This window comes from Aethalodelphis obliquidens, unplaced genomic scaffold, assembly GCF_003676395.1.
Source record: "Aethalodelphis obliquidens isolate GAN/ISIS:26980383/991018 unplaced genomic scaffold, ASM367639v1 scaffold57, whole genome shotgun sequence".
NCBI classification, from domain to species: domain Eukaryota; kingdom Metazoa; phylum Chordata; class Mammalia; order Artiodactyla; family Delphinidae; genus Aethalodelphis; species Aethalodelphis obliquidens.
Genome location: NW_020838001.1, coordinates 386,406 through 410,544, shown reverse-complemented (window position 1 = coordinate 410,544; position 24,139 = coordinate 386,406). Strand labels below are relative to the sequence as shown.

General features: G+C 55.1%; 1 protein-coding gene across 1 annotated transcript in view; it reads right to left on the bottom strand.

The window, feature by feature from the left end:
- The window catches only part of ZBTB46 (zinc finger and BTB domain containing 46), a 54,016-nt gene that overhangs the window by 3,515 nt on the left and 26,362 nt on the right, over positions 1–24,139 (bottom strand). Inside the window, exon 3 of the mRNA XM_027086707.1 lies at positions 16,409–16,693. Within this exon, the coding sequence (XP_026942508.1) occupies positions 16,409–16,693 (285 nt within the window). The remainder of the gene's footprint in view (positions 1–16,408; positions 16,694–24,139) is intronic.

Sequence of the window (24,139 nt, the reverse complement as noted above, 5' to 3'; positions counted from 1 at the left end):
ACGGCGCAGCCAGGGCAGGGGTGCCACCTGCTGGACACGGCCCAGCGAGAGGCCACCAGCCCCCGGTGCGCAGCAAGCTGTCCCTCCCCATGTTTCGGGGATACCCTGGGTCCCCGGGCCGGGGCCACATTCCAGGGGGCTGGGGGAGCTCAGGGGTTGGGGTCCGTGGGGTCAGGCCCGCTCTGCGAGGCCCCCGGGCACTGGGCAGCTCACCCCGAGTGACGCCCTTTGTGCCGAGCACCCGCGGACACCACAGTGACCCCCTCTTGAGCCTAGGGGCATCCATCGAGGACTCGGCCCTAAGGCCTCCCGGGCTGGTCATCCCCAGCTCACCAGGGCTGCTGGGAGCCCCCAGGTGCTCGACAGCACTTCGTCCGGGTGGGGAGCCCGGGGCCATGTCTGCTCTCGGGCCTCTGGAAGCGGACCCAGCCCTCACCCCACCCACAGCGCTCACCGGCCACACCCCAGCACCTGCACCCAGGGGACAGACCAAGGGTCCCGACGGTCAGGCCAAAGGCAGGCAGGGGGAGGAAGGCACAGCAGCAGCGGGAGCCCCGGTCAGACCCCACGAAGGGTCCGTGCCTGCCGGGCCCCGGCCACGCCCACAGCTGCCCCCGGAAGTGCCAGAGGGAAGCAAGAAAACAGAGGCTGCAAGTGACCCAGCCCACGGCGTGCGGAGAAGCCGGGGAAGCCAAGGTGACCCAAGCCGACCCCTCTCACTCGAGGGAGCCGGCCGGGCCGCTGCACAAACGACGGGACGGCTCCATCCTGCCCAGCTCCCCCAACCCCGGACCACCCCGCACATCACACGGGGGCAGGGCCCTCGCCGCCATCTCCGCAAAGCGTGAAGCGTGCCCCAGGCCTCCAATCCATTCCGGTGCTCAGACCCAGCCCCGGGCAGGTCGCCATGGAAATGGTGCCAACTGGAAGGTGCACTGCAGTGACACGGAGCCCAAGGCCCTGGACGCACCCAGGTGCCCTGAGCATCGAGAGGTTGGCGCTCACTCTGCGCCTCCATCCCTGAAACACACCAGGCCACACTGGGTGTAACGTTTTATTTTGCTTCTTAAGCCGTCCATTTTCTCCTGAGACATCTTAAAGGCCTAAATAATCAAGCAACCAGATTTCTTGATCTTCCAGAACACGGGTCAGTGAGGCCGTCTGCAGGGCCTGCCAGGAGCCTGGCCGTTCTCATGGACCCAAGAGCTCTCACTCTGGCATCTCCCGCACCCACGGATGGCAGGCACCAGGGACACACCGCCCAGGATGACCCCTGTCCACGCGCAGGCCAGACAGCTTCACCAGGGGAGGCCATCACGGCCGCAAAACGGCTGTGCAGACCCCATCACAGCTCATGACCGATGCCACCCCTGGGGCCCAGCCACCCGCTTGCCTGACGGTGTCTGTGCACCCAGAAGGGGCCCCACGTCCCCACAAAGGCTGGGCAGTCACCAGGTGTCTCTGAGAATCCAAGCCCTGTCCTAAGAAGTAAGGCATTTTCTCACGTGGAGGAGCTTTCGACATGCATGTGGCTGGGAGCTGGGGCAGACAAGAGGCGAGAGGCGTGGACAGTCGCCCGTACCCCTTCACGCAAGGCGGCCACAGTTCACAGCATGACGGCTGTGACCACATTTTCGTGCTACGATTTTTAACTGTTAAGTTCTTAAATGTGCGAGTACACCATGATTTGTTCAACAAACATGTAAAGTGTTTCCATTTTTTTACCCTTGTGAACAATGCTTCAGCAAAGTGCTTACAAAGGAACCTTTGCCCCTGGAGAGAAATCCTGAGAAGTGGGCCATGCCGGCCGTCGGGCCCCATGGGCCACGCACCCTCAGTCCTCCCGAGGGCCAAGGCCATGCTCCGGTACGCGGGACACAGATGGTGGTCACCGCTGTTAGCAGAGCTGCTCCCTGCAAGGCTGTAGGCCGGGGTCCCAGCTGCAGGGGCGACCAGAGCATCCGGCAGCTCTTGGACCCACGAGGAAGCAGCCCTTCCCGGGTGGCAGCTCCAGCCTCCCCACGGAGGGCCCGCAGACAGGTGGGTCCGGGTGAGGGTCCAAGACAGGACAGAGGGAAGGGCACCTAGCCTGGCACGTCTGGATGGACCGCACCTGGCAGCCCCCACTCTACGTCTCCCTTCCTGTCTGACCACCAGGCCCGGCCCAACCCGCCTGGTCGACGAGGCAGCAGCACGGCCCTCCACACCTGCCTCCCGCCGGTTCCCCCAGCACAGACCCCGGTTTTCACGTCAGCACGGAACACAGCAAGTGCACCACCCACTCTGGGATGGAAAAGGCAGGTGAGGAGACAAGCTTTTAGGTTATTTTATTTCAAATAACTTTTTTGAGTTATTTTCTGCTTTCTATTTTGCTTCTATAAACATAAAATTAAAATCTGACTTATTTACTCTAGGCTGCATTTAACAATTCAGACCTACATGTTAAAAAAACACTCATCTCTGAACATAAGTGCTGTACTTTTTCCCCAGAAACACAGTTCAGCTGCGTGAACATGAGCGTGACCCCCGCCCCACGCCTCCACTGGGCACACAGCTGCAGGCTTCTGAACCTACTGCGCCATCAGGGAAGTCCCAGATATCCACAAACTGGGCAGCTTAAAGCACCAGACACCTGTCCTCTCTGTCCCGGAGGCCATACATCTGAGGTCAAGGTGTGGGCAGGGTCGCACTCTCTTCAGAGGCTCCAGGGGAGGGTCCTTCCTGCCTCTTCCAGCTTCTGGAGGCCCAGGCGGCCCTGGGCTTGTGGCTGCATCTCTCCCGTCTCTGCCTCCGTCTTCTCATAGCTTCTCCTCTGTGTCTGTGTCTCCTGTCTCTTATAAGGACACCCATCACTGGATTTAGGACCAACTGGATATTCCAAGGTGATGTCATCTTAAGATCCTTAATTTAATTATGTCTGGAAAGACCCTTTTTCCAAAAAGGGTCACATTCACAGGTACCAGGAATTAGGATGTGCACGTGTCTTTTGGGTGGAGGGCACCATGCAACCCACTACTTTCATGAACAGTACTGAGGAAAGTTTTCATTGACTGTTATGATTAAAATAACTTCACATTGGGCTTCCCTGGTGGCGCAGTGGTTGAGAGTCCGCCTGCCGATGCAGGGGACACGGGTTCGTGCCCCGGTCCGGGAAGATCCCACATGCCGCGGAGCGGCTGGGCCCGTGAGCCATGGCCGCTGAGCCTGCGCGTCCGGAGCCTGTGCTCCGCAACGGGAGAGGCCACAACAGTGAGAGGCCTGCGTACCGCAAAAAAAAAAAATAAAAAAAAAATAATAATAATAATAACTTCACATGGGAAAGAAGCTAACACTTCCATAACGCGTGGTTTACAGTCTATATGTCTTAGAAAACCTTTCAACGTCATGTAGTTTGACTCCCATAAACACACTAATAAAGCCTTAAAAATCCACATAGAGAAAAAGTAATTGAAATAAATGAAAAAGCACAAATAGCATCAAATTGAAACAGACACTCTCTACCCATCTGCCCTCAAAATGGAGCCCCTTTGTCTGGAACCAAGTGTCCAGGATGAACGGCAAGCTTGAAAATGAGGAAGTGACGTCAGACGCTGGCACCAGATTATCTAAAGTATGAAGTGCAGCAACACTGAGCTACAACTTTGCAGAAACGTACATACGAGAATACCACTCAGCAAAGCAGCCTTAGAGGAAGCCACGTCTCCGTGCAGCCCTGCAGAGAATCAGACCTGTCGTAAACGTCACTGACGAGTGAACGTTCCAGAATGATTTCAAGACAACACACAGGACACCAAGGGACTGCCAGCGAACGGAAGGCCCTGGCAGGTGGCAGGTGAGCAGAGGGGAGGCTCCTCCGGAAGGCACTCAAGTCCTTAGTCCGTCACTGTCCTGGATTTGTACTCTTCCTCTGATCGTAATTCTCAAGACACTGCACTTCAAGTGCATTTCAGAAAGGGATTCTAACGTGGACCAAACTTTGTTCTTCCATTTATAAATTCATGCGGCCGCCACTCATCGTGTGTCAGAACATAGCGAAGCTATGACGTGTCCAAATTACTTTCGGAAGGTTTTGAACCATACGTGACGTGCACACACCTTAAGTGTACCTCTCGGTGAGCTTTCACCTGCAGAAAGACCTGGGAACCACCACCCGAACAGGACGCCGCACACCCAGGGGCCTGCGGCCGGTCAGTACCACCCACCCCAGGCGACGGCCGCTCGGCTACCCATCACCAAACGCTGGGCTACAACTCGGTCTGTGGGGACCTGACACCCAGGTGTGGCCTTGCTCGTTGCCATGTTGTCATCCACGTGACCACAGGACCCCGTGCCTGTTCGGCAGCGACGGGCAGTGGGCCAGGCTCTCACTTCTGCCGGACGCGCACCTGAGAAGAACATGTGGGCCCCAGTGGAATCAGCGTCTCCCAGCCACCGCCGACGCCTCGCCCCAGTCATTCGCACGCCCTCTTCTGTGACGTGCTTGTCACGTCTTCTGACCCTTCACTGAGCTGCTTTTCCTTTGATGTTTTATTCTTGGGGGTATTTTGTGTTTGTTTTTTTAATTTTCTGGCTGCACCGCATGGCACAGGGGATCTTAGTTCCCCGACCAGGGATTGGACCCGGGCCCCCTGCATCGGAAGCTCCAAGTCCTAACCACTGGACCGCCAGGGAAGTCCCATATGTTAATGGGACTGCCAGGGAAGTCCCATATGTTAATTTTTTTAATAAAAAATTTTATCAAACTTTCATCGCGAGTGCTTCTTAAGAAGTGCTTAGGGCTTCCCTGGTGGTGCAGCGGTTGAGGGTCTGCCTGCCGATGCAGGGGACGCGGGTTCGTGCCCCGGTCTGGGAGGATCCCACATGCCGCGGAGCGGCTGGGCCCGTGAGCCATGGCCGCTGAGCCTGCGCGTCCGGAGCCTGTGCTCCGCAAAGGGAGAGGCCACGGCAGTGAGAGGCCCGCGTACCACACAAAAAAAGAAGTGCTTAAGAAACTTTTGCCCATCACCATGATCACAAGCACCACCGTCCCCTGCGAACCACGTTTAGGTTTGTGGTCATTCCCATCTTAATTCTGAGGCAGGAATCAAGATTCATTCCTTCATCCGCGCCAGCATCCAGCTCACTCGGGTCCCCATGTTGGAAAGACCACCCGCCCCAGCGTCCTTGACAGGGGCCCACGTCACGGTCCCGTCAGACCCTCACCCACGGCCTCCTTGCCTGGCCCCCTCGGCCGCTGTCAGGCTGGGCGTCTGCCCCTCCTCCCCTGGAGCCCCCGCTGTCTGCGTTGACCCTGTTCCCAGTCTCTGCACCCTGCGGCGTCTGGGGCCCTGTGACCGCGGCAGGGCTGCCCTCCCGGGGCGGGGGTGTGGGGGGCATTCCAAGAGATGACAAATAACCGGGCTGTGAGCACAGCTTCCTGGCGACCAAGCCAGAGCCACCCTGTCCTCTACCAGCTCTCACACTCTGAGTCACAATCCCAGCCTGATCACCCCACGACCAGACAAGCAGGGGCAGCCCCGTGTGCCCAACGGGGCTGCCCTCTGCTCAGTTTTGATACACCGTGTTTTTCAGGGAAATTGCCCATTTCTTCCAACTTGTCAAAGGTATTAGCACAAAATTGTTCACGATATTCTCTTACTATCATTCTAACGTCTATAGGATCTTAGCAATGATCTTTTTTATACCTTTTATTGACAATCAACTTCCCTCTCTTTTTACAGATCACTGTGATAGGAGTTTGTCTGTCTCATTCATCTTTTCGTGCACCGGCGTTTGGCTTTGGCCATTTTTCTATTGTCTGTCTGCTTTCTGTTTCATGGATATTTGCTCTCTGTTTTGCTCCTCCAGCTTTCTTTGGGTTTAATTTGCTATTCTTTTTCTCACTTCTTGACCGCCCAAATTAGAACTTTCCTTCTTTTCTAATAAGTGCAACTAGAGCTATAAATTTCCCTTAAATACCACTTTAGGTGTATCCTACAAGTTTTGATACGTTGAATTTTCATTATCATTCAGTTCAAAATATTTTATAATTTCCATTGTGACTTATTCTAGTATCTTTCTATTGTTGATTTTTTCAATCTAATTTCACTGAGGTTAGAGAGCACAGTCTGCATGATTTCATCCTTTGGGATTTGCTGAGACCTGCGTTACATTCCCGCTTGGTCTATCTTGTAAATGTTTCCTGTGCATTTGGAATGTTCTGCACTTGTTTGGTGCAATGTGTGACTTGGTTAACCATGTCGTTACAGGCCAATACTTCTCTGAAAAAAGATGCAAAACTCCTGGACAAAATAGCAAGCTGAGTCCAACTATATAGAAAAAGAACAGCACCTTGTGACTCGGTGGGTTTATTCCAGGAATTCAAGGTTAATGTGTGAAAACTGTGTCCGAACCTTCTCCATCCTTACTGACATTTTGTATGCTGATCTATCAACTACTGAGGAAATTTGTTAAAAATTCTCAACTCTAATCATGGACTTGTTTCTTTCTCCTTTTAGTGCTGTCAACTTTCACTCCATATATTTGAAAAGCAAGCCTATGCATTTCAGGGTCTGCGTTTCCCACTGAACTGACTCTCTTGTCATTGTGTAGTGGCCTTAGAGCAACACCCCTCCCAGTTTACTTTGCTGCTGACATCAATAAGCCTCTTTAGGCTGGTGTTTCCTTGCTTTCTCTTTTTTATCTTTTTGCTTGAAACCTTTCTGTGCTCTTATCTACAAAGCATGTTATCTACAAACAACAAATTTTCTTTAAATAGCAAGCTGATAATCTTTTCTTTTTCCTGCAGTGTTCAGTCCATTGGTAATAACAGGCTTATTAGTAGAGTTGGGTGACGTCTACCATCTCCCTATGTGTGTTCTATTCTGTCCTTTTATGGTTTTGTTCCTTTAAACTTCCTTGCTTGTTGCTTTCATATTAATCACGTATTATCCCATTCTTCTCTTCATAAGCCTTTGAGCTGTACGTGATGATTTTTGCCATTATTCATTGCAACTTTGTAGAAAAGGCAAGACTCATCCAACGGCCAAGCTCGCCGCCCCCGCCCCCCCACTTTGTGCTGTTTGTGTCATGCGTTATGCTCCTATTTGAGTCAAAAACCCCACAAGGAGCCGTAAATATTGCCTTAAATGATTAAGATCTTTCTACAGAGGGCTGGTTTTTAGTACTTCTTGTCAGCCGGCAATGAATCCCCTCGGTTTTCTTTTCTTTGTGTGACATTGTCATCACGTAGCCTTGGTCTCTGGGGGATACTTTTGCTGGGTATAGAATACTGGTCTCAGCATTCCTGCAGTGCCTCAGAGACTAGCACCAACGTTTCCATTGAAAAGTCAGATGTCAATCTCAATGTTGTTCCTCTTAATGTCTTTTTCCTCTGGCTGCTTCTAAGTTTTTTTTTTAAAAAAAACCTTTATATTTTTAAATATTTATTTATTTATTTTTGGCTGTGTTGGGTCTTTGCTGCTGTGCGCGGGCTTTCTCTAGTTGTGGTGAGCAGGTGCTACTTTTCAATGCGGTGCGCAGGCTTCTCATTGTAGTGGCTTCTCCTGTTGCAGAGCATGGGCTCTAGGTGCACGGGCTTCAGTAGTTGTGGCGCATGGGCTTAGTTGCTCCGTGGCATGTGGGCTCTTCCCAGACCAGGGCTCGAACCCATGTTCCCTGCATTGGCAGGTGGATTCTTAACCACTGCGCCACCAGGGAAGACAAAGATTTTTATTTTTGTCTTTGGTTTTCAGTAGTTTGACTACAACATGCCAAGTTTTGTTTTTTGGTGGTTGTTTTATTTTAGTGTTCATCCTGCTTTGGGTTTGCTGAGCTTCTTGAATCTGTGGATTGATATCTTTCATCAGTTTTGGAACGTTCTCTGCTATTGTCTCTTCGGGTACTGCTTCTGCTCCATTTTCTCTCCTCTCTCCTCTGGACCCCAATTACACATGTATTAGACATTTGCACTGCTCCTCTGTGTGTCTTTGCTTGTCCCCATGCTTTTCTTTCCTAAGCTTCAGCCTGGATCCTCTCCATCGCTCTGTCTTCCAGTCTCCTCGTCCTGTCTCAGGTGGTACCCAGACTGCTGTAAACTACTTAATGGATCCCAGCCTCACACATTGTATTTTCAGTTCCAGCAGGTTCGCTGGACTCTTTTTTACAGATTCTTCCTTCCCTCAAGGACTGCAGCCTTCACGTCCCACCTGCACTGATTGCTCCCCAGGATGTGTGTGTGTGTGTGTGTGTGTGTCTATATTTGTATATATGTGTATGTAAGTGTGTATATGTATGTATATGTGGGCGTGGTTTTGGGAGGCCAGCTTTTCAGGTAGTTTTTGCCTGGAGGGTAAGCCCAATACAAGCTAGTCATGGTTAAAACTGGAAATTCAAATTTTATTTCAGAATTCTTTCTTTAAAATAAATTAGTGCCTTTTCTTAGCTCCTGAGTTATGTGCAGCCACCAAGCTGACACTGATCCAGACTGGATTCTTAAATATTTTAAATGCAGTCTAAACAGTAAGTCAGTATCCCCAATCAAGTAGGAGTCCCCATTTCTACACATACACACACACATGCACACACACCCTACAGCACATGGTTGGTACCCGAGTTTGTGAGGTCACCCAGTCACATTTTGTGAAAGTGGTAATAGGCCAGGAAGCCCACAGTAAACTTGTAGACATGGAGCAAGTTTTGTGGCAGTAAAGAGACCTAAATTACCAACCTTTTCTTATTGCAATCCTTTGTATTCAAGAAAGATTAACATTACATATTGATAAATTTTTCAAAACTCTTTGAAATCAATTCCTGAGCCAGGATATTTCAATGAGAAATTCAATAAAATGTAAGCAATGGAATACCTAAATGAACTTGCTTAAAATTTCTTATGTTGGATGACAGTACTGTTTTAAGGGAAATAATATTAGAACTAAGAACAAACTCAGGGGCCATCTATCTTAAAATGTTTCCTATGTTCCCATCACTTTACCATCTATACATCTTTTTTAAAAGAAAAGATATTATCTCTCTTTCTCTCTCTATCTGAAAAAGAAATTTAACTCACGTAAACTAAAAAATGCACCAAAACAGTTCATTCATTTCTCCCACCCCCACCCCTGGAAATCACCAAACTGTTTGTTCTCTGTATCTATGGGTTTGTTTGTTTTTTTTGTTTGTCTGTTTTTGTTTTTAGATTCCATATGTAAGTGAAATCATACAGTACTTGTCTTTCTCTGTCTGACTTATTTCACTTATTATGATAAGCTCTAGATCCATCCATGTTGCTGCAAGTGTCATTATTTCATTCTTTTTTATGGTTGAGTAATATCCCACGTGTGTGTGTGTGTGTGTGTGTGTGTGTGTGTGTGTGTGTGTGTATACACACTGAATTTTCTTTATCCATTCATCCACTGATGGACACTCAGGTTGTTTCCATATCTTGGATATTGTAAATACTGCTTCAGTGAACAAACCTATTTCTCTTAGGTACAACGGAAACTTTCTGAAATTTCTTCATTATTTAAAAAAATTAACAAAGCCTTTTTGCACAACAGTGCGGGGCCTCTCCACAGGGCAGGCTTCCTTGCAGGCGCAGGTCACGCTCCACCCACGCAGGGAAAAGTCCCACAAGCGAGCAAGTAACAGGGAAGCAGCCACAGGGTCGCATTCCTGGGGGCGCAGGTAACCCAGGGCCCAACGTGGGTGGTGCACACGTGCATTCTACAACAGCGTAACCCCATCTGGACACACAATATCTGCGACCTAACAGCCAAAAATCCCACCGTGACCAGCAAAAAAGGAAAGGAAAGCTTCCTTTTCTCAGAAATGTTGTTTATATGCAAACAGGCACTTAATAAACCCTCTCAGAAGGAGTGACACCACCGACAGGTCTTTGAACTCCCAGGGACACGGCTCCGGTGAGGTCACCTTGGCAACAAGCATCCTGGGCCTCTCTCAAAGCCCAACTTTTCCCCATCTTCAGAACTCGTCTAATGATTATAAAGACTGCAGGGACTGGGGCAGGTGGGCAGCCTGAGCTGCACGTGGACCACGCCCTGACCATGGCCACGGCCACAGGGGGTGGGAATGGGCCTGGCAACTCCAGGAATTCGGAACCTGGCATGGGCCGCCTGCTTCCTTCCTAAGTCCACCTGCTGCTTGGCCAAGGGTCCTGGAGTCGCTGCACCCTCGGCCACCCGCAGACGTGGGCCCGACGTGTCCAGGGCGGCTGGACACCAGCAGGGACAATGTGCTCTTTCTGAGAGGCAGCCAGTTTGGTAACTCTGTCTCCCTCACATGCGGCAGGCAGGGCACTCCGAGGTCGTGGAGGCTGCGCTTCAGCCGCACATCTTTCTGGAAGGTAACGGGCTCAGAGACATTTTGCTCCAAGACCTGGCACAATCCCCACTGCCTGGAGGCTGGAGGTACACCTGTCCTACCTGCCCGCCACTGGGCACTGAAAGGCCTTCGCCAGGCCTGGTGAAGGATTGGGAAGTGACCGTTCTAAAGGCTCACACCGACGCCTGGTGCCAGCTCTGCCATCACCTGCTGGCCACCTGGACCCGACGCCAGGCTGCCCGCGGCACAGAGGCCCGTGCAAGCGTCCGCCCCCAAGTGCCAAGCGCCTGTTCCAGCCTGGCCGCCTCAAAACCATTGTCCGCAGCGGAGGCGTCCGTCTCTTTGGGGCTCCTTAGCTGACTTCAGGGTGGAGCCCTGGGCAAGTCCATCGAGGCCGTGAAAGTGCTCCTGGCCACACAATGAGCCAGAAGGAGACCCTGGTCATCCTGGCCGGGCCGGCGGACCCCGTGGAAACCCCAGGCACCTGCTGGAGCCACCTCCGGAGGGGCCCGTCCCTCGGCCCAGGCCTCCCGGTCCGAGGGACGTCGACCTAGAAGGAGAGACAGATGAGTTACAGGCCGTCGGGACGCGATGGAATCGGGAAGATTGGAGTGCAGACGCGCGTCACCCCCTACTCACCGTGTCCCCGTCCAGTCACCGCACGGAAACCGCCACACGTCTGGAAAGGAAGCTGCAGTTAATTCTTGATGAACGGACGCGCGAAAAATCCACGTCAACCGAACGCCTGCCCCTCCCACCAAAACCATCCTGTTTTCAAACGCACGGGGAATAGCATTTGATTTATTTCAAATTACAAAATATGTGCTCAAGCTCTCCCTCCTTAAATACTTTTTCCTTCAGGGAAACAGTGGAACCTAACAGACCTGTCTTTAAATAAGCAGCTGTGACCTGAGGCACAGGAAGTGGATCTCAGACGCCTCGGGACAAACACGCAGCCATCGGCACCGGGGCAAAACCTGGTGGAGACGGGCCGGCGCTGCTCAGTTTGAGGAACTGGGTTTTTAACCTGCTGCTGTATGAGTCTGTATATTAGGGGGGAAATGCCTCCAAAAACTATTTTAATTTAAATATCAAAACAGATTTAACTTCATACAACATGTTGCAACTATTACTGCAAAGCTGACACCTGTGTCACTTTGAGTGACATGGGGCCGAGGGGACTGTGGAGCAGAGGGTGGACGGGAAAGCAGCTGTGACCACACAGGCTCGCCCAGGACATGCTGAGCACGCGGGTTCTGGGGCGCCATGCCCGCAAGGACATGCGCGGTGGACGGGCGTCTGGCCGGGGCTGCCCCGACGTGGCTGGCCGCCCTCCCGTCTTACCTGGGCTGGGGAGGTGGCCGGCTCCCTGGGCTCCGTCTGGCCGGTCCCCAGAGCGGGCATCCCGGGCTCTGAGTGCAGGAGGGTGGAGGGGCTGGAGGGAGGTGACTCGGGTTGGCGCCAGGCCCTGGGGACACAGGAAACGAGTCTCACCCACGTGAACGGACACCAGCTGGCGGGCTGTAGAGAGTTCAGGAAGCACCGTCCTTGGCTATCCTGCGGTGAGCTGTGCGCTGCCATGTGGCGAGGCCCGGATCTCGTGGGCGAGGGCGTTTGGGGGCTTCTATCAGCTCGCCACTCCCAAGCGCCAGGGTGTCCACACGTGACTTGTCTGGGGCGGGATCTCTCTCCCAGAAGCAACGTGATTGCAATGGGGTGTCTGCACAGGAAGTCAGAACCCGTGGCGTGGACGTGGCACACGCTCACCTGTGCTTGAAGAAGGATCTTCTGGAAAGTCCTTCGTGGTGTGTCGACCTGACTATTTACCTAAAAGGGTGGTAATACTTCCATCAAATGCCCTTTCATAAGAGATTGCTTAAGATTCCAGGATCAAGCCAGACTCAGGTAAAGTCCTTGATCATTTTAAACACCAGAAGGAAATACTCTTTCAGCCACAATCAGAACGAACTCAGCTGCCACTGTCCCCCGATAGATGTCGGGGGCGTCCCCGGAGGAAAGCTGGGCGGGGGAAGCCCGCGGCTGGTGGCCCCCCGGTCCAGGGCAGACCCCGCCCGCCACCACCCCAGGTCTGAGCTCTCCTCCGTAGCAGCACATCCTTCCAGCCAGACAGGGCAGCACTGCCCATCGCCGTCAGGAGGAATCCTCGACTGCTGCCGGAGCCGTGGCGGCGACGTGCACAGGACAGTCGGGGTTTCTGGGAGTCTGGGGACGGCGCCGCCCCTCGGGCACTCAGCCCCCAATACCCAGGGTGCCTGCTTCATCTCCACTTCATCCCCGTGAAATCAAAGTTACTCATGTTCTCTCAGCATTTTTCAAGGTCCCTCCCAGATCAACACACACCCACAAACACAGCTCAGGGAAATAGCTCCATTTGTGTGCCATGAACATGCTGGTCACGGTTTCTATTCAGTGAACAGTGACTTTTAACCGGTGGGATGCCAGCCGCCTGTTGCAAACGTAATGAGAGCAAAAGAATCAACTTAAACCGAATCAAAACAAAAAGTACAAAAGTCCTCTTATGGAGAAATCAGTTAAACAGTGATGATCCAGCAACGAAACCATCTGTGGAACTTAACTGCCAGCCAAACGCTATCAGACTTGGGAAAGCAAGGAAACTCGGTTTTTCTCGGAGGCTCCAGAACCTTCCAGAAAGGACCATCGGTCACGGCTCTGCACAGCCTGCGGATTTGCTGCATTTAATTTGAACATCTGCGACCACCACCCCTTTCTTCTTCAACACTGCATGCCCGGCAGGCCACACTGACACACTGCAGGGCTCGCCACCTCAAGACCAGGGCGACCCAGCAGGGCCGAGAGCCCCACTCAGCACCCCCCACACCACACAGCTGCCACTGTCAGACATCACGACGGGGACGTGCCCTCCCCCGTTCCTCCAACCACGAGTCATGGCTACTGGGACGCCGGTCCTACGGGCCCCCCAATATCACAAAACGAAAGGCTCAGCCCTGGAAAAATCTTGTTAACAACCTGAGGAGCCTGGGGGCCAGAGCCAGGAAATAGCCCCCACAACGCCCTCGAACCGGACCGGGGCGAGGGACCCCCAACACAGCAGCGCAGGGCTCCCATCTCCCTTCCGGGCCTCCCCAGAGGAAGTGTGCCAGGCTCTGCACCCACCAAGCTTGGGGGTGTCTCCATACTGGAGCCCGGGGGGCGGTGCCACTGCTTTGCCATCAGTAGTGCCCAGTGTGAATCCAGTTTTCTCCTTTGAATGTGTTTTTAGGTCCCCTGTGCTCCCCGGACTGGGGGTCGCCTGGGCTCAGGGCTCACGTCGCCACTGGGCGGCACCCAGGAGGGGTGGGCGGCACCCAGGAGGGGTCTCCCCATCCGCACGCTCCCGTCGGGCGACCCCTGACGACTTCTGCAACTGAACGGAAACCGTGGCCCGTCTGGAAGCAGAGCGGTGGCAGGGGGTGAATGCAGGGGCTCTGGGGGGCCTGATGCTTTGTCGCATCCGTGCACAGAAGCCGGCGCCTGTGAACTGAACGTCACGGAGCAGATGCGCCCACGGGCGCTCCGCAGGGGCCGTCCAGCCCCGGCTCAACACAGGAAGGCAGCTCGCCACCCCTGCCCACCTGCCCGCCAGGGACGGAACGCCTGCCACAGGGAGGTGACCGCACAGTCTTGGAAAATGAAGTTCTTCTCTGGATACTTCCATTCCTCATTTTAGTGTATGCCCAGAACAGGCAGGTTTTCCTTAGGATGTCAGAAAAGAGTGTTCTAAAACAACCCATTCCTCCAGCCAGCCCTTCAGCCTCTCTGCCTGAGGGAACATGGGAGCCCATGCCTGGCCCCCTGGACACGGCCCAAGTCACCAGCTCCCAGCCGCCAACTTCTCAACCCTCTCGTAAGGGCAGAGCTAACAAAAAAAGTGGGAAATTTAGAGTATTTACAGCAAAGAGGTTAAAACATAATAGAAATAACAAAATATCAAAACCCACTAGTCGACTTCACCCCGGGTTAGTCACGGACGTTCTAAAAATAGAGTGGATGGGGTTCTACTCCCCCGCGCCCAGCTCCCTGCGAACTGCGAAGGGGGGCATGTGCGTGCACGGGGCCTGGGGACGTGCCCGGGGTGCTGCGGCTGCCCGACTGCGTGTCCGTGGGAACAGAGCACCCGACAGGGTCACCGCTTGCCCTCTGACTCCGCCCAGCTGCCCCACCTGCTGCCAGGCCGGGTCTGGGCCTCTGCAGGGACAGGGCCGGAGGACGGGGGGGGCCCTTGGAAGTGAAGAGCATCTCTCCCTGTGCCTCACTCGTCCCAGAGCCCCACAGTCAGACCCCTGGCTCACGGCTAACAGCCTGACCAATGCGGGTGCAACCGGTGCTTTCGGGCCACCCGGACGCCTGCCCCATCCCTAGCACAGCTCTGCACAGAGCACCAAAGGCCTGGGGAACAGGCCCACCCCGGAGGAGAAGGCTGCCAGACACGGGGACGGGAGGAGAAACACCGAGAAACCGTCCCCCTCGTGACAACGCGGTTCAGCCCCGGAGGAGCTGCTGCGCCTCCAGGGGACTCTGACACGTGGGGTTCACTCCCACCAACTGGGAGTGTCCAGAAAGAGCCAGAACAAGTGTCCAGCGCTGCAGCTACACACCCAGCCTGCTCCTTCCACGACGTCTGTGAAGCTGCCCAGCCGTCCCCTCAGCGGGACGTTCACCTGCGGACTCGCCGATTCTAAACCCCAGATACTGCAGATACCCCAGGACCACCTCCTCAAGCTATCAGATCATCACAAACCCAACAGTGTCTGCTGACAAGTTCAGGGTTTGAGCTGAGCGGGAAATGGACTAATGTTGCGGAGCGTTTATCAAACACACTTTGCTTACATGTCCCGCGTTTCACGTTCCCAACAACTGTGTGAGTGACCGTTGCCATTCCCATTTCTCAGATGCAAAAAATGAGGCCTAAGCGGATTTTCTAAAGTGTGTCCAACAGCCTCGGGGATGCACCCCTGGATCTGACTTCACCGCCAAGCCCTACAACCGCCCTGGCGTCCCACCTGCCTCGGACCCGGCACAATAAATAAAGAGAACGTGATGCTATTCTCCACGGTCAGACTTCATTAGCCACAAGCAATTTTCATCACAATCCTTAGGATATTTTGGTGCTCATGAAAACAAAGCCGTGAAAATATTGTTTTTAAGGTTAGAGTAAAAATGAAAGACACGCTCCCCAGACCCCCAACACTGGCTGCAGTTTTCCCCTTGCTTCCTTCAGCGGTGCTCAGGGACCCACACACAGCCCCGCCAGCCGTACACGCTTGGACCGCAGGGCCCTGGGACGGGGCCCTTCCCATGCCCTCTGCACTCAGAGCCGCCTGTTTTGGGGTGTGTCACTCTGCCCCGAAGAGGGAAACGGGGCCACACCCGACTCTCCCTCACAGACACCAACCCAACAGAGCATTTCTCTCGGGACGCCGGAGACATGGTCACACTGCCCCAGACACCCAGGACCCGGGCACCCAGGATGGATGGTGTCAGAGCACCCGAGCCGAGGGGGCGTGGCACCCTCCCAGGCCGGCGCCTGGGGACCCTCGGCCAGCACCGCTGTACCTCACCCGCTCCTTAGGGTACTCTGTTATTTGCTGTGAGCAGCTGGAATTTAGCTGGAGACACTCAAGGTGTAAACACAACACCCAAATCCTCGTTAAATCTCACGTGCCCGCGGCACTGCCTGGCAGGAAGCGAGGATCTGCAGCCTGGCCACGCTCCCCAGGCAGGACGAGTCGGCACCGGCAGGGGGCGAGGCCAGCAGAGGGAGCCCGAGCCCGGCACGTCCCAAGGCCTCCCCAGCAGGGGTCCCTGTCCCGGGCCCGCACGGCCCAGCACTTGTCAGCCCGCTCAGGGTTTAGGGTTAGATGCCTCGATTTCAAGTACGAACGTTCGCACAGGCACTCGGCCGCTTCCCTCCCGGTGCCCCGACAGCGCTGCCTCCTCTCCGAAGGCCCCTCGACCGCCACGACCCACACGCACGCACCCTCAGCACATCCGTCGCGGGCTGAGGCGCGTCACTCCCGCCCACACTGCGCGCCCGCGCGGCACTTACGGGACAGGGAGTGGGTGCCCTTGGGCAGGTACTCCAGCAGCAGGGAGCTGTCGTCCGCCAGCACGTCGGCCTTGAGGGCCAGCAAGCTGTTCTTACTCATGAGCGCCGCCCGCAGGTTGGCCACCGCGGTGGCCTGGTGCAGCGCGTCGTCCTTCTCCGGGGTGAGCGGGGCTCCCAGGTAGCTGCCTTCTCCTCCCAGGAGCCCCTCGTCCACATGCGCGTAGAGCTCGGGCCTCTCCCCGCGGCTGTCGGAGCTGCTGGCTTCAGCGACGGTCAAGTCCGCGTCTGGGGAGGGAAACACACGTTAGAGACCTCGCCCGCGACTCAGGACCCTCCGAACAGCAAGCAGGCAAGTTTAGGAGAAGCCGGAGCCACGAGCGTCCTGAACCCCAGCGGCCTGGCCTCAAGCCCGACCCGGCCCGACACGAAGTCCCAGGACGGTGGTGACCATCACAGCCAAGACCTCGCGTGGGGCTCAAGCCAGAACCCGGGGATGGGCGCCCACCAGGACAGCGGGTCTGCGCCGGGGCTGAACATCGCTCGGAGAAGGGGCAACACTCAAAATGGACCAAAAAGCCCAGACTACACAACCTTAGAAAACCCCCGCGGCCTCAGGCTGGGCCACGGGTTCTCAGCTGCGACACCAAAAGCACAAGCACTAAAACAGATACTAAACTGGACTTCGTCACACACTAAACCCCTGAAGGCCTCGAAGGACACCATCAACACGGCGAGAGGATGCGTGGGACAGAACATCTGCAAACTGCACGCCTGACACGAGAGCCCGTCTACACACTACAGAGGAGTTCACTGCTCCAGAGAAAGACAAACACCCCAGCTTAAAAACGGGCAAAGGACATGAACAGATATTTGCCCAAAGAGGACACACAAACGGCCAGTGAGCAGTGCTCGGCGCCGTTCGTCACCAGGGAAACGCGACTCAGCGCCAGGACGCCGTTCCCACGCCCTCTGCGACGGCTGCCACCCACAAGTGCCAACGGGACGTGGGACCCTGGAGCCCTCCAGGCTGCTGGTAAAGACGTAAAATGATGCGGCCGCGGTGCAAGAGCGTAGCGGGTCCTCAGAAGGTGGACACCAAGTTGCCACGCGGCCCGGCATTTCCACTGGTGGGAGGACATCCAAGAGGGGTAAGACCCGCGTCCACACTCAGAGCAACAGCACCTTTGACGGTCAGAAATGGAGCAGGGCGTCCCTGGTGGCGCAGTGGTTGAGAGTCCGCCTGCCGATGCAGGGGACGCGGGTTCGTGCCCCGGTCCGGGAAGATCCCACATGCCGCGGAGCGGCTGGGCCCGTGAGCCATGGCCACTGAGCCTGCGCATCCAGAGCCTGTGCTCCGCAACGGGAGAGGCCGCAGCAGTGAGAGGCCCGCGTACCACAAAAAATAAAAAAATTAAAAGTAAAATAAATAAATAAATGAAAACTGGGTTTGGTTAAAAAAAAATTTTAAAAAAAAGAAGTGGAGCAGCCCAAACGCCCACCTGCCGATGAAGGATAAACACAGAGGAATATGATTCCACCGTACAAAGGAACGACGCACCGGTGCAGCCTACAATGCGGGTGGACCTCGGACACGTTATGCCCGGTGAAAGGGACAAACACTGTCCGAGTGCACCACGTGGAATACCTAGAAAAGGCAAATCCACGGGGACAGAAGGAGACTGGGAGCTGCCAAGGGCCGGGGGAGATGGAGGGGGCAGGTCTTGGGGTGACTGTTACGGGTGCAGGTTTCCTTCTGGGGCGATGAAAATGTTCTAAAGTCGACTGTGGTGACGGCTGCACAGCTCCGTGAATAGACGAGAACCCAGCAAATCACACTCTAAATGGGTGAGTCGTCAGCAGTGGGAATTACGTCTCAAGAAAGCTGCTACTAACAGAGGATCTGTGACAACCTCTAGCTCAGGGCCGCACAGGCAGGACCAGGAGCCTCCTGTACCATCTGGGCCCTGGAGGTGCCCCCAGAACGGGCCGGCGCCAGACGGACCCCAGGGAGAGCTGCTGCCTGGCCAGGGCCCCCTGGAAACAAGTGGTGACTCGAGAAATCAACGGAAATGGGAAAGCAAGACCATTCCCGAGAGGAGGGGAAGGCAGGCGGGGGGAAAGGGATGGGCCCCCCTTCTCCTCCCACCCCCAGGCTGTCTTGGGAGGGGGCAGCGGGGTCACTGGTGGCGGGGGGAAGCTGGGCAGCCTCAAATGTGGGACGGGCCCGTGAGCCGGTCCCGGAAACGACAGGTCCCTCCTCAGAACCCAGGGAATCAGGGCCCAAGGCTGCGGAAATCAGAGAGACCCCGAACCAGCCTGAGCATCAGGACCGGACACAGCCTCGTGCACCTGGGAAGTGGGGCCAGCAGGTGCCAGGCGGCACCACAGGGGGCCCCAAGTGGTGGTTCTATGGCTCCTCCCACAGACACATGCTTGGAGGTGAGCGGAGGGCGGTGGGTGGGCCGCCCGCTCACAAAGCGCAGACCCGGTCCGCGGAGCCAGGTGTGCAAGGCAAGGACGGCGGGGGCCTGGGGGCGCACGAGCTCCCCGCAGAGACCTGCACGCCAGGGCGGTGCTGAGCGCCGAGGCAAAGACACAGGCGGCTCCAGAAAGCTGAACCGAACACGACGAGGGCGAGAGCCCGGGGGTCCTCCCCAGGAGACGTGGGAGGACAGAGGGTCCCCTCTGTCCTGAGGGGGCTCGGCCAGCCTGCCCCATGACGGCCCCCAGAGGGCAGAGCGACTTCCGTGACGAGGCCACTCCTTAGCCGCCTGGATGGGTGCACGAGAAAACTCAGACCCAGCCTGCTTCACGGTGCGCCTTCGTGTTGGAGGAAATTACTCGAAGCTGCAGAACCAGAGGGCACGGAGGCAAGAACCACCATCAGCCAACCCACCAGGCTCACCGAAAATGCCTCAGACAGCTTTCACACAACAGTTCGATAACTGCAACAGACTGGATTTCTGACTGTGGTCCTTGGACAGGAGTCAGGACCAGAACTGAAGAGCCAGGGTAGGCGGTGCCAGGAGCCAGGGCCCCAGGCACCCTGGGGACACATGGCCACTGACCGATGTTTACAGACACTCCCGAACTGGAAAGGGACATTTGTCCACGCAAGGTGCATAGGAACTGGGTTTTGGGGTGTGGGGTGGGCCCACCTCAGCAGAGCCCCTCAGGTGTCGAGCGCCCTGGGGGCACTAGGGCCCCGGGGAACAGGCTGAGACATCACAGGGGCCCCGACCAGGGGCGTCACGTCCCACAGGGCAGCACACCCTGGGTGCCACCACCTGGATGGGTCTAACGTCTCCCCAAGGATACGAGACACTAAGGACACCGTTGAGGTGTAGCGTCAGGCTACTGCTGGCCGAAGCTCTGGAAGGATACTTTCTTTTTCTCAAACTATAAGCCTTTTCATATTTTCCTGCCAATCCCTAAATGCTATATCAGCACTGACTTTGCGTTTCTAGCCACTAAGTGTAGGGATTAAATCAAACTGAGATGAAGGCTTTGCCTCTGTCTGCACGGGCTCCTGTAGGACTTAAGCGGTTCTCAGTTCCGGGGCTGGAAAGGCCAGGATCTGGGTCCAGCGGGGCCCTGTTCCTGGCTTGCAGACGGCCACCTGCCCGCTGGCCTCACCTCGGTGGGTGGGCGGACGGAGGGCAGGCTCTGATGCGACGCAGATGCCGAGGGCCTCCGTTTATCCTGATGACTTTCTCACCGGCCCCATCTCCAAATACAGCCACACCAGGGCTAGGGATTCAACACATGAATTTAGGGGACACAAACATTCAGCCCGTAACAGACTGAAAACTAAAAAACACCAGATTTCAAAACCAAAATTTTAATGAAATTATATTAACAGTTTAAGTTCAAAAGCGTGTTCAAGAAATCAAGATTAGCTGAAAGATTCCAACCACATGTGAAAAGCTAAAAGTTGGGTTTCGAAGAAGGATGTCTGGGGTCTGTTACTGAGAACTGCCGTGAAACGAGGGGCGGGGGGGACCGGCAAGCACGAGCCACAGACACACTTCATGGGTCGACGCTCTGAAGATGCTCGTGGGTGAGCGGTGAGGGTCCACGAGATGTAAGGTGACAGTGAAGGGAATGAAAGCCGTCGACTGAAAAATTCCCACATGAATATTTATGACTCAGGAAAGGTACCACCGTCCAGGGAATCGAGACCAGACACGCCTGTGAGGTGTCAGGCTACCTGCGGTCACTCCGTGTCCTAACCTGGAGCCCTCGCGGGTCCAGTGGAGAGCCAGCTGCACAGCCCCAGCAGCTCGTGGTAGGACACGCGGACACGCTCTCTGCGCCCGAGTGCACCCTCCATCTCCCGAGCCTTGCCGTCTGTCGGCCGAGCACCCAGGTCGAAATTCAAGCCCCCAGTTCTGGAAACAGCACTTGGGACGTCTCCCAGTATAGGGACGATACCAGTCCAACGGAGCTTGGAAGGAACTGGTCATTCTGAAGATGAGAGTTGTGAAGGAGACCAGAAGGGCTAAGGGGACTTGACTCTCCAACGTCATCTTGATGGGCCGGGCACACGCACAAGCACGGCCTAGGGCGCCCCACGCTGGCCCGGGTGGGCTCCTGCACTCACTCTGGCATCCACTTTGGAGGTGCGGGGAGACCCAGTTTCCCCAGAATTTCTTGTTCAAATGAGAAAGTGGAGGAAAGGGCCCAGAAGGGAGAGGGTGTGAGGCCGACCCTGGGCCCTCCCAGGTCCTGAGCCTCCTGCGGGGCAGACAGGCTGGGAGCCTGGCGAGGGGCAGGGGGCAGGGGTGGCGCCTGGGGGCACCGGCCAGGCGCCCGGAGAGAGAGCAGGTCCTTCCCAGGCCCTTGCAGACCACAGCCTGACTTCAAAAGGAGGGATTAAGACGATGAGGTCAAAAATGAAATTCTACAAACAGAACAGGGAGTTGAAAGCAATAGTTAACATTGCAACAAATCCTTTCATAGATAAAGAATTTGATGTTACATAAAGTCACAAAATAGGCTCTTACTAGATCATTGTTATCAAAAAACTAAAACCCTTGCAAACACTCCGTGGGGGCAGGGGTGGCGCCAGTACAGCTGTCCTGCGCGTTAGCAGCCGCGGCCTTCCTTTAGCAACCTGACATTCACGGGTTAAACCCAGACTTCATTTTGTGCCGCTTTCAGGTGGATCTCAGCTGGAGCCGGGAGAGCGGGGAAGCCAGGCTCGGACCGAGCTTCAGGAACGGCCTCCAGCCTGAGCCATCAGCCACCGTGTGTGACAGGACTGTCCCCAAGTCCCCTCCAGGCAGGGACATCTCCTGAGCGAGGACCCAGGGGCTCCTTCCTTCAGCTGCTAGAGCTCATCCACTAAGTGACAACCTTGAAAACGTCTCATCGAACATTTTACCTCTGAACAGTGATGAACTCAGACTCGGTGACTCAGAAAAAACCTTAAATAGTGAGGTTAAAAAACTGACAGGGACTTCCCTGGTGGTGCAGTGGTTAAGAATCCGCCTGCCAATGCAGGGGACACGGGTTCGAGCCCTGGTCCGGGAAGATCCCACATGCCGCGGAGCAACGAAGCCCGTGTGCCACAACTACTGAGCCTGCGCTCTAGAGCCCGCGAGCCACAACTACGGAGTCCACGTGCCACAACTGCTGAAGCCTCACACCTAGAGCCCGTGCTCCGCAACAAGAGACGCCACTGCAATGAGAAGCCTGCGCACCACAACGAGGAGTAGCCCCTGCTCGCCGCAACTAGAGAAAAGCCCACGCACAGCAACAAAGACCCAACACAGCCAAAAATAATAAAATTTTTTTTAAAAATGTGCAGACCCTTTGAGCCAGCAATTCAACTATAAAAAAAAAACAACTGACAAACCAGGGGCCAGATGAGGCGCGACGGGCTCGACTGTTAGCTGTGGGGCGGTGGACCCCTTCCGGGTCACCTGGTGATGCCACAGGGGGCTTCCTCGTACAGAAGAGACCCCGGCAGCTGGACGGGGAGACCGGCCACCAAGACAAGGGACAGAGTGTGTGTAGCCATTTCACACACGCGTGTGATGGCAGGAAATGTCCCCCCACCGACCGCCCAGGGCAGGGGAAAAGGCGCTCAGGGCTTCTTCCCCAGGCTGACCTCTTTTTCATAAACAAGGCAACCAGGATGAAAAACACCAACGTCTAACTGTAAAGGGCCAAGTGCTAAATGTAAAGATTGATTCTAGAGCAGAAAGGGGTTGGGGGGGGGTCCTTCTTCCCATAAGTGATACAGGATCACATTCTGAAAATTTCACTCACAACCTTCAGCTGAAAAGCAGAAAAGAGATTATAATTAAAATAAGCAGAATGTCTCAACAATTAAACTAGAAGACGCTGTGTGAGCTGCGAAGTGGGGAATAAACAGATGATGGAGCATAGGAGGGAACAAGCCCAGGGCCGGGGGTGATGGGCCGGGGGCCGCCTCACCACGAGGGCCTGGTCAAAAGCAGACACTCGGCTTCTAAGATTTCCCCAGATCGCCACTCTTCACGACTCTCAAATATGCTTCCAAGCTGCCTTTGAGAGGCTTCCTGCAGATGTCCCAGCCCAGCCTGCGGCCTCTCGTCCAGGGAACAGGCACCCCGCGAACACAGATGTGCAAACAGCAACGCGGCGGAACCTTCTGGAAGAGTGGGAACTGCGGGGCCGAGGCTGTCTCCCCGGGGGACTCCACCCTCCCGAGTTACAGCTCAAACCAGACCTTAGTCCTAACTTCCGCTAGATCTCACAAACAATGCAAAAGAAAGCTCAAAAAACTGTAATTATGCACTTTGTCCAAAATCTACCTTCTTACTTTATGTGTCTAAGGTGTATTATTTCTTAAGTGCTTCTGTATCCAAGTTAAAATCAAGTTACCTCATTTTCTTTAACTACCAAAATGTTTTCACCTCATAGAAGAAATTCTCTTTAATTAAAAAAATATATACAGTTAGTAAGGTAGTTCCATGGGCAGGTGGTATCAGAACAGCTGGACACCACACGCAGAAGGTGGCCATGACGGTGGGCCCCTCGCCTGCCACACGCAAAGAGCAACGCGCACCTCAGGCCTGTAGTCACACCCAATCCTCCGGGGAACCACGGGAGGCACCTCTGTGGCCTTAGGCAGAGGCGCCTCGGATTAGACCCAAAGAGCATGAACCACCAAAGAAAAACGTGCACATACTGGCCTTCACGCAAATGTAAAATGTGCACACTCTTCAAAAGACACCGTTACAGGAAGAAACGAGCCAAAGGCTGAGAGACGGTGCTTTCAGAGCACACACCTGACGAAGGACTTGCCGCCAGGACACTCGGAGGACGCTCTACTCAGCAGAAGACGCTTCCCCAGGAAGAGGGGTCAATGGCAACTAGGAAAAAATGCTCGTCGTCAGAGCGGGACCCCGGCCAGCACAGGGTGCTGGACAGCCCAGCTCTCAAACCCGCCACCATGCACAGCCCTGAGCAGAGACCGCTCAGAGGAAGACAGGGGAGGCTGGCGAACCCCTGAGAAGACACTCAGAAAACCATAATGAACCTAGGGGCAGGACAGGAATGAAGACGCAGACGTAGAGACTGGACTTGAGGACACGGGACGGGGAAGGGTAAGCTGGGATGAAGTGAGAGAGTGGCATGGACATATATACACTACCAAATGTAAAATAGACAGCTAGTGGGAAGCAGCCGCATAGCACAGGGAGATCAGCTCGGCGCTTTGTGTCCACCTAGAGGGGTGGG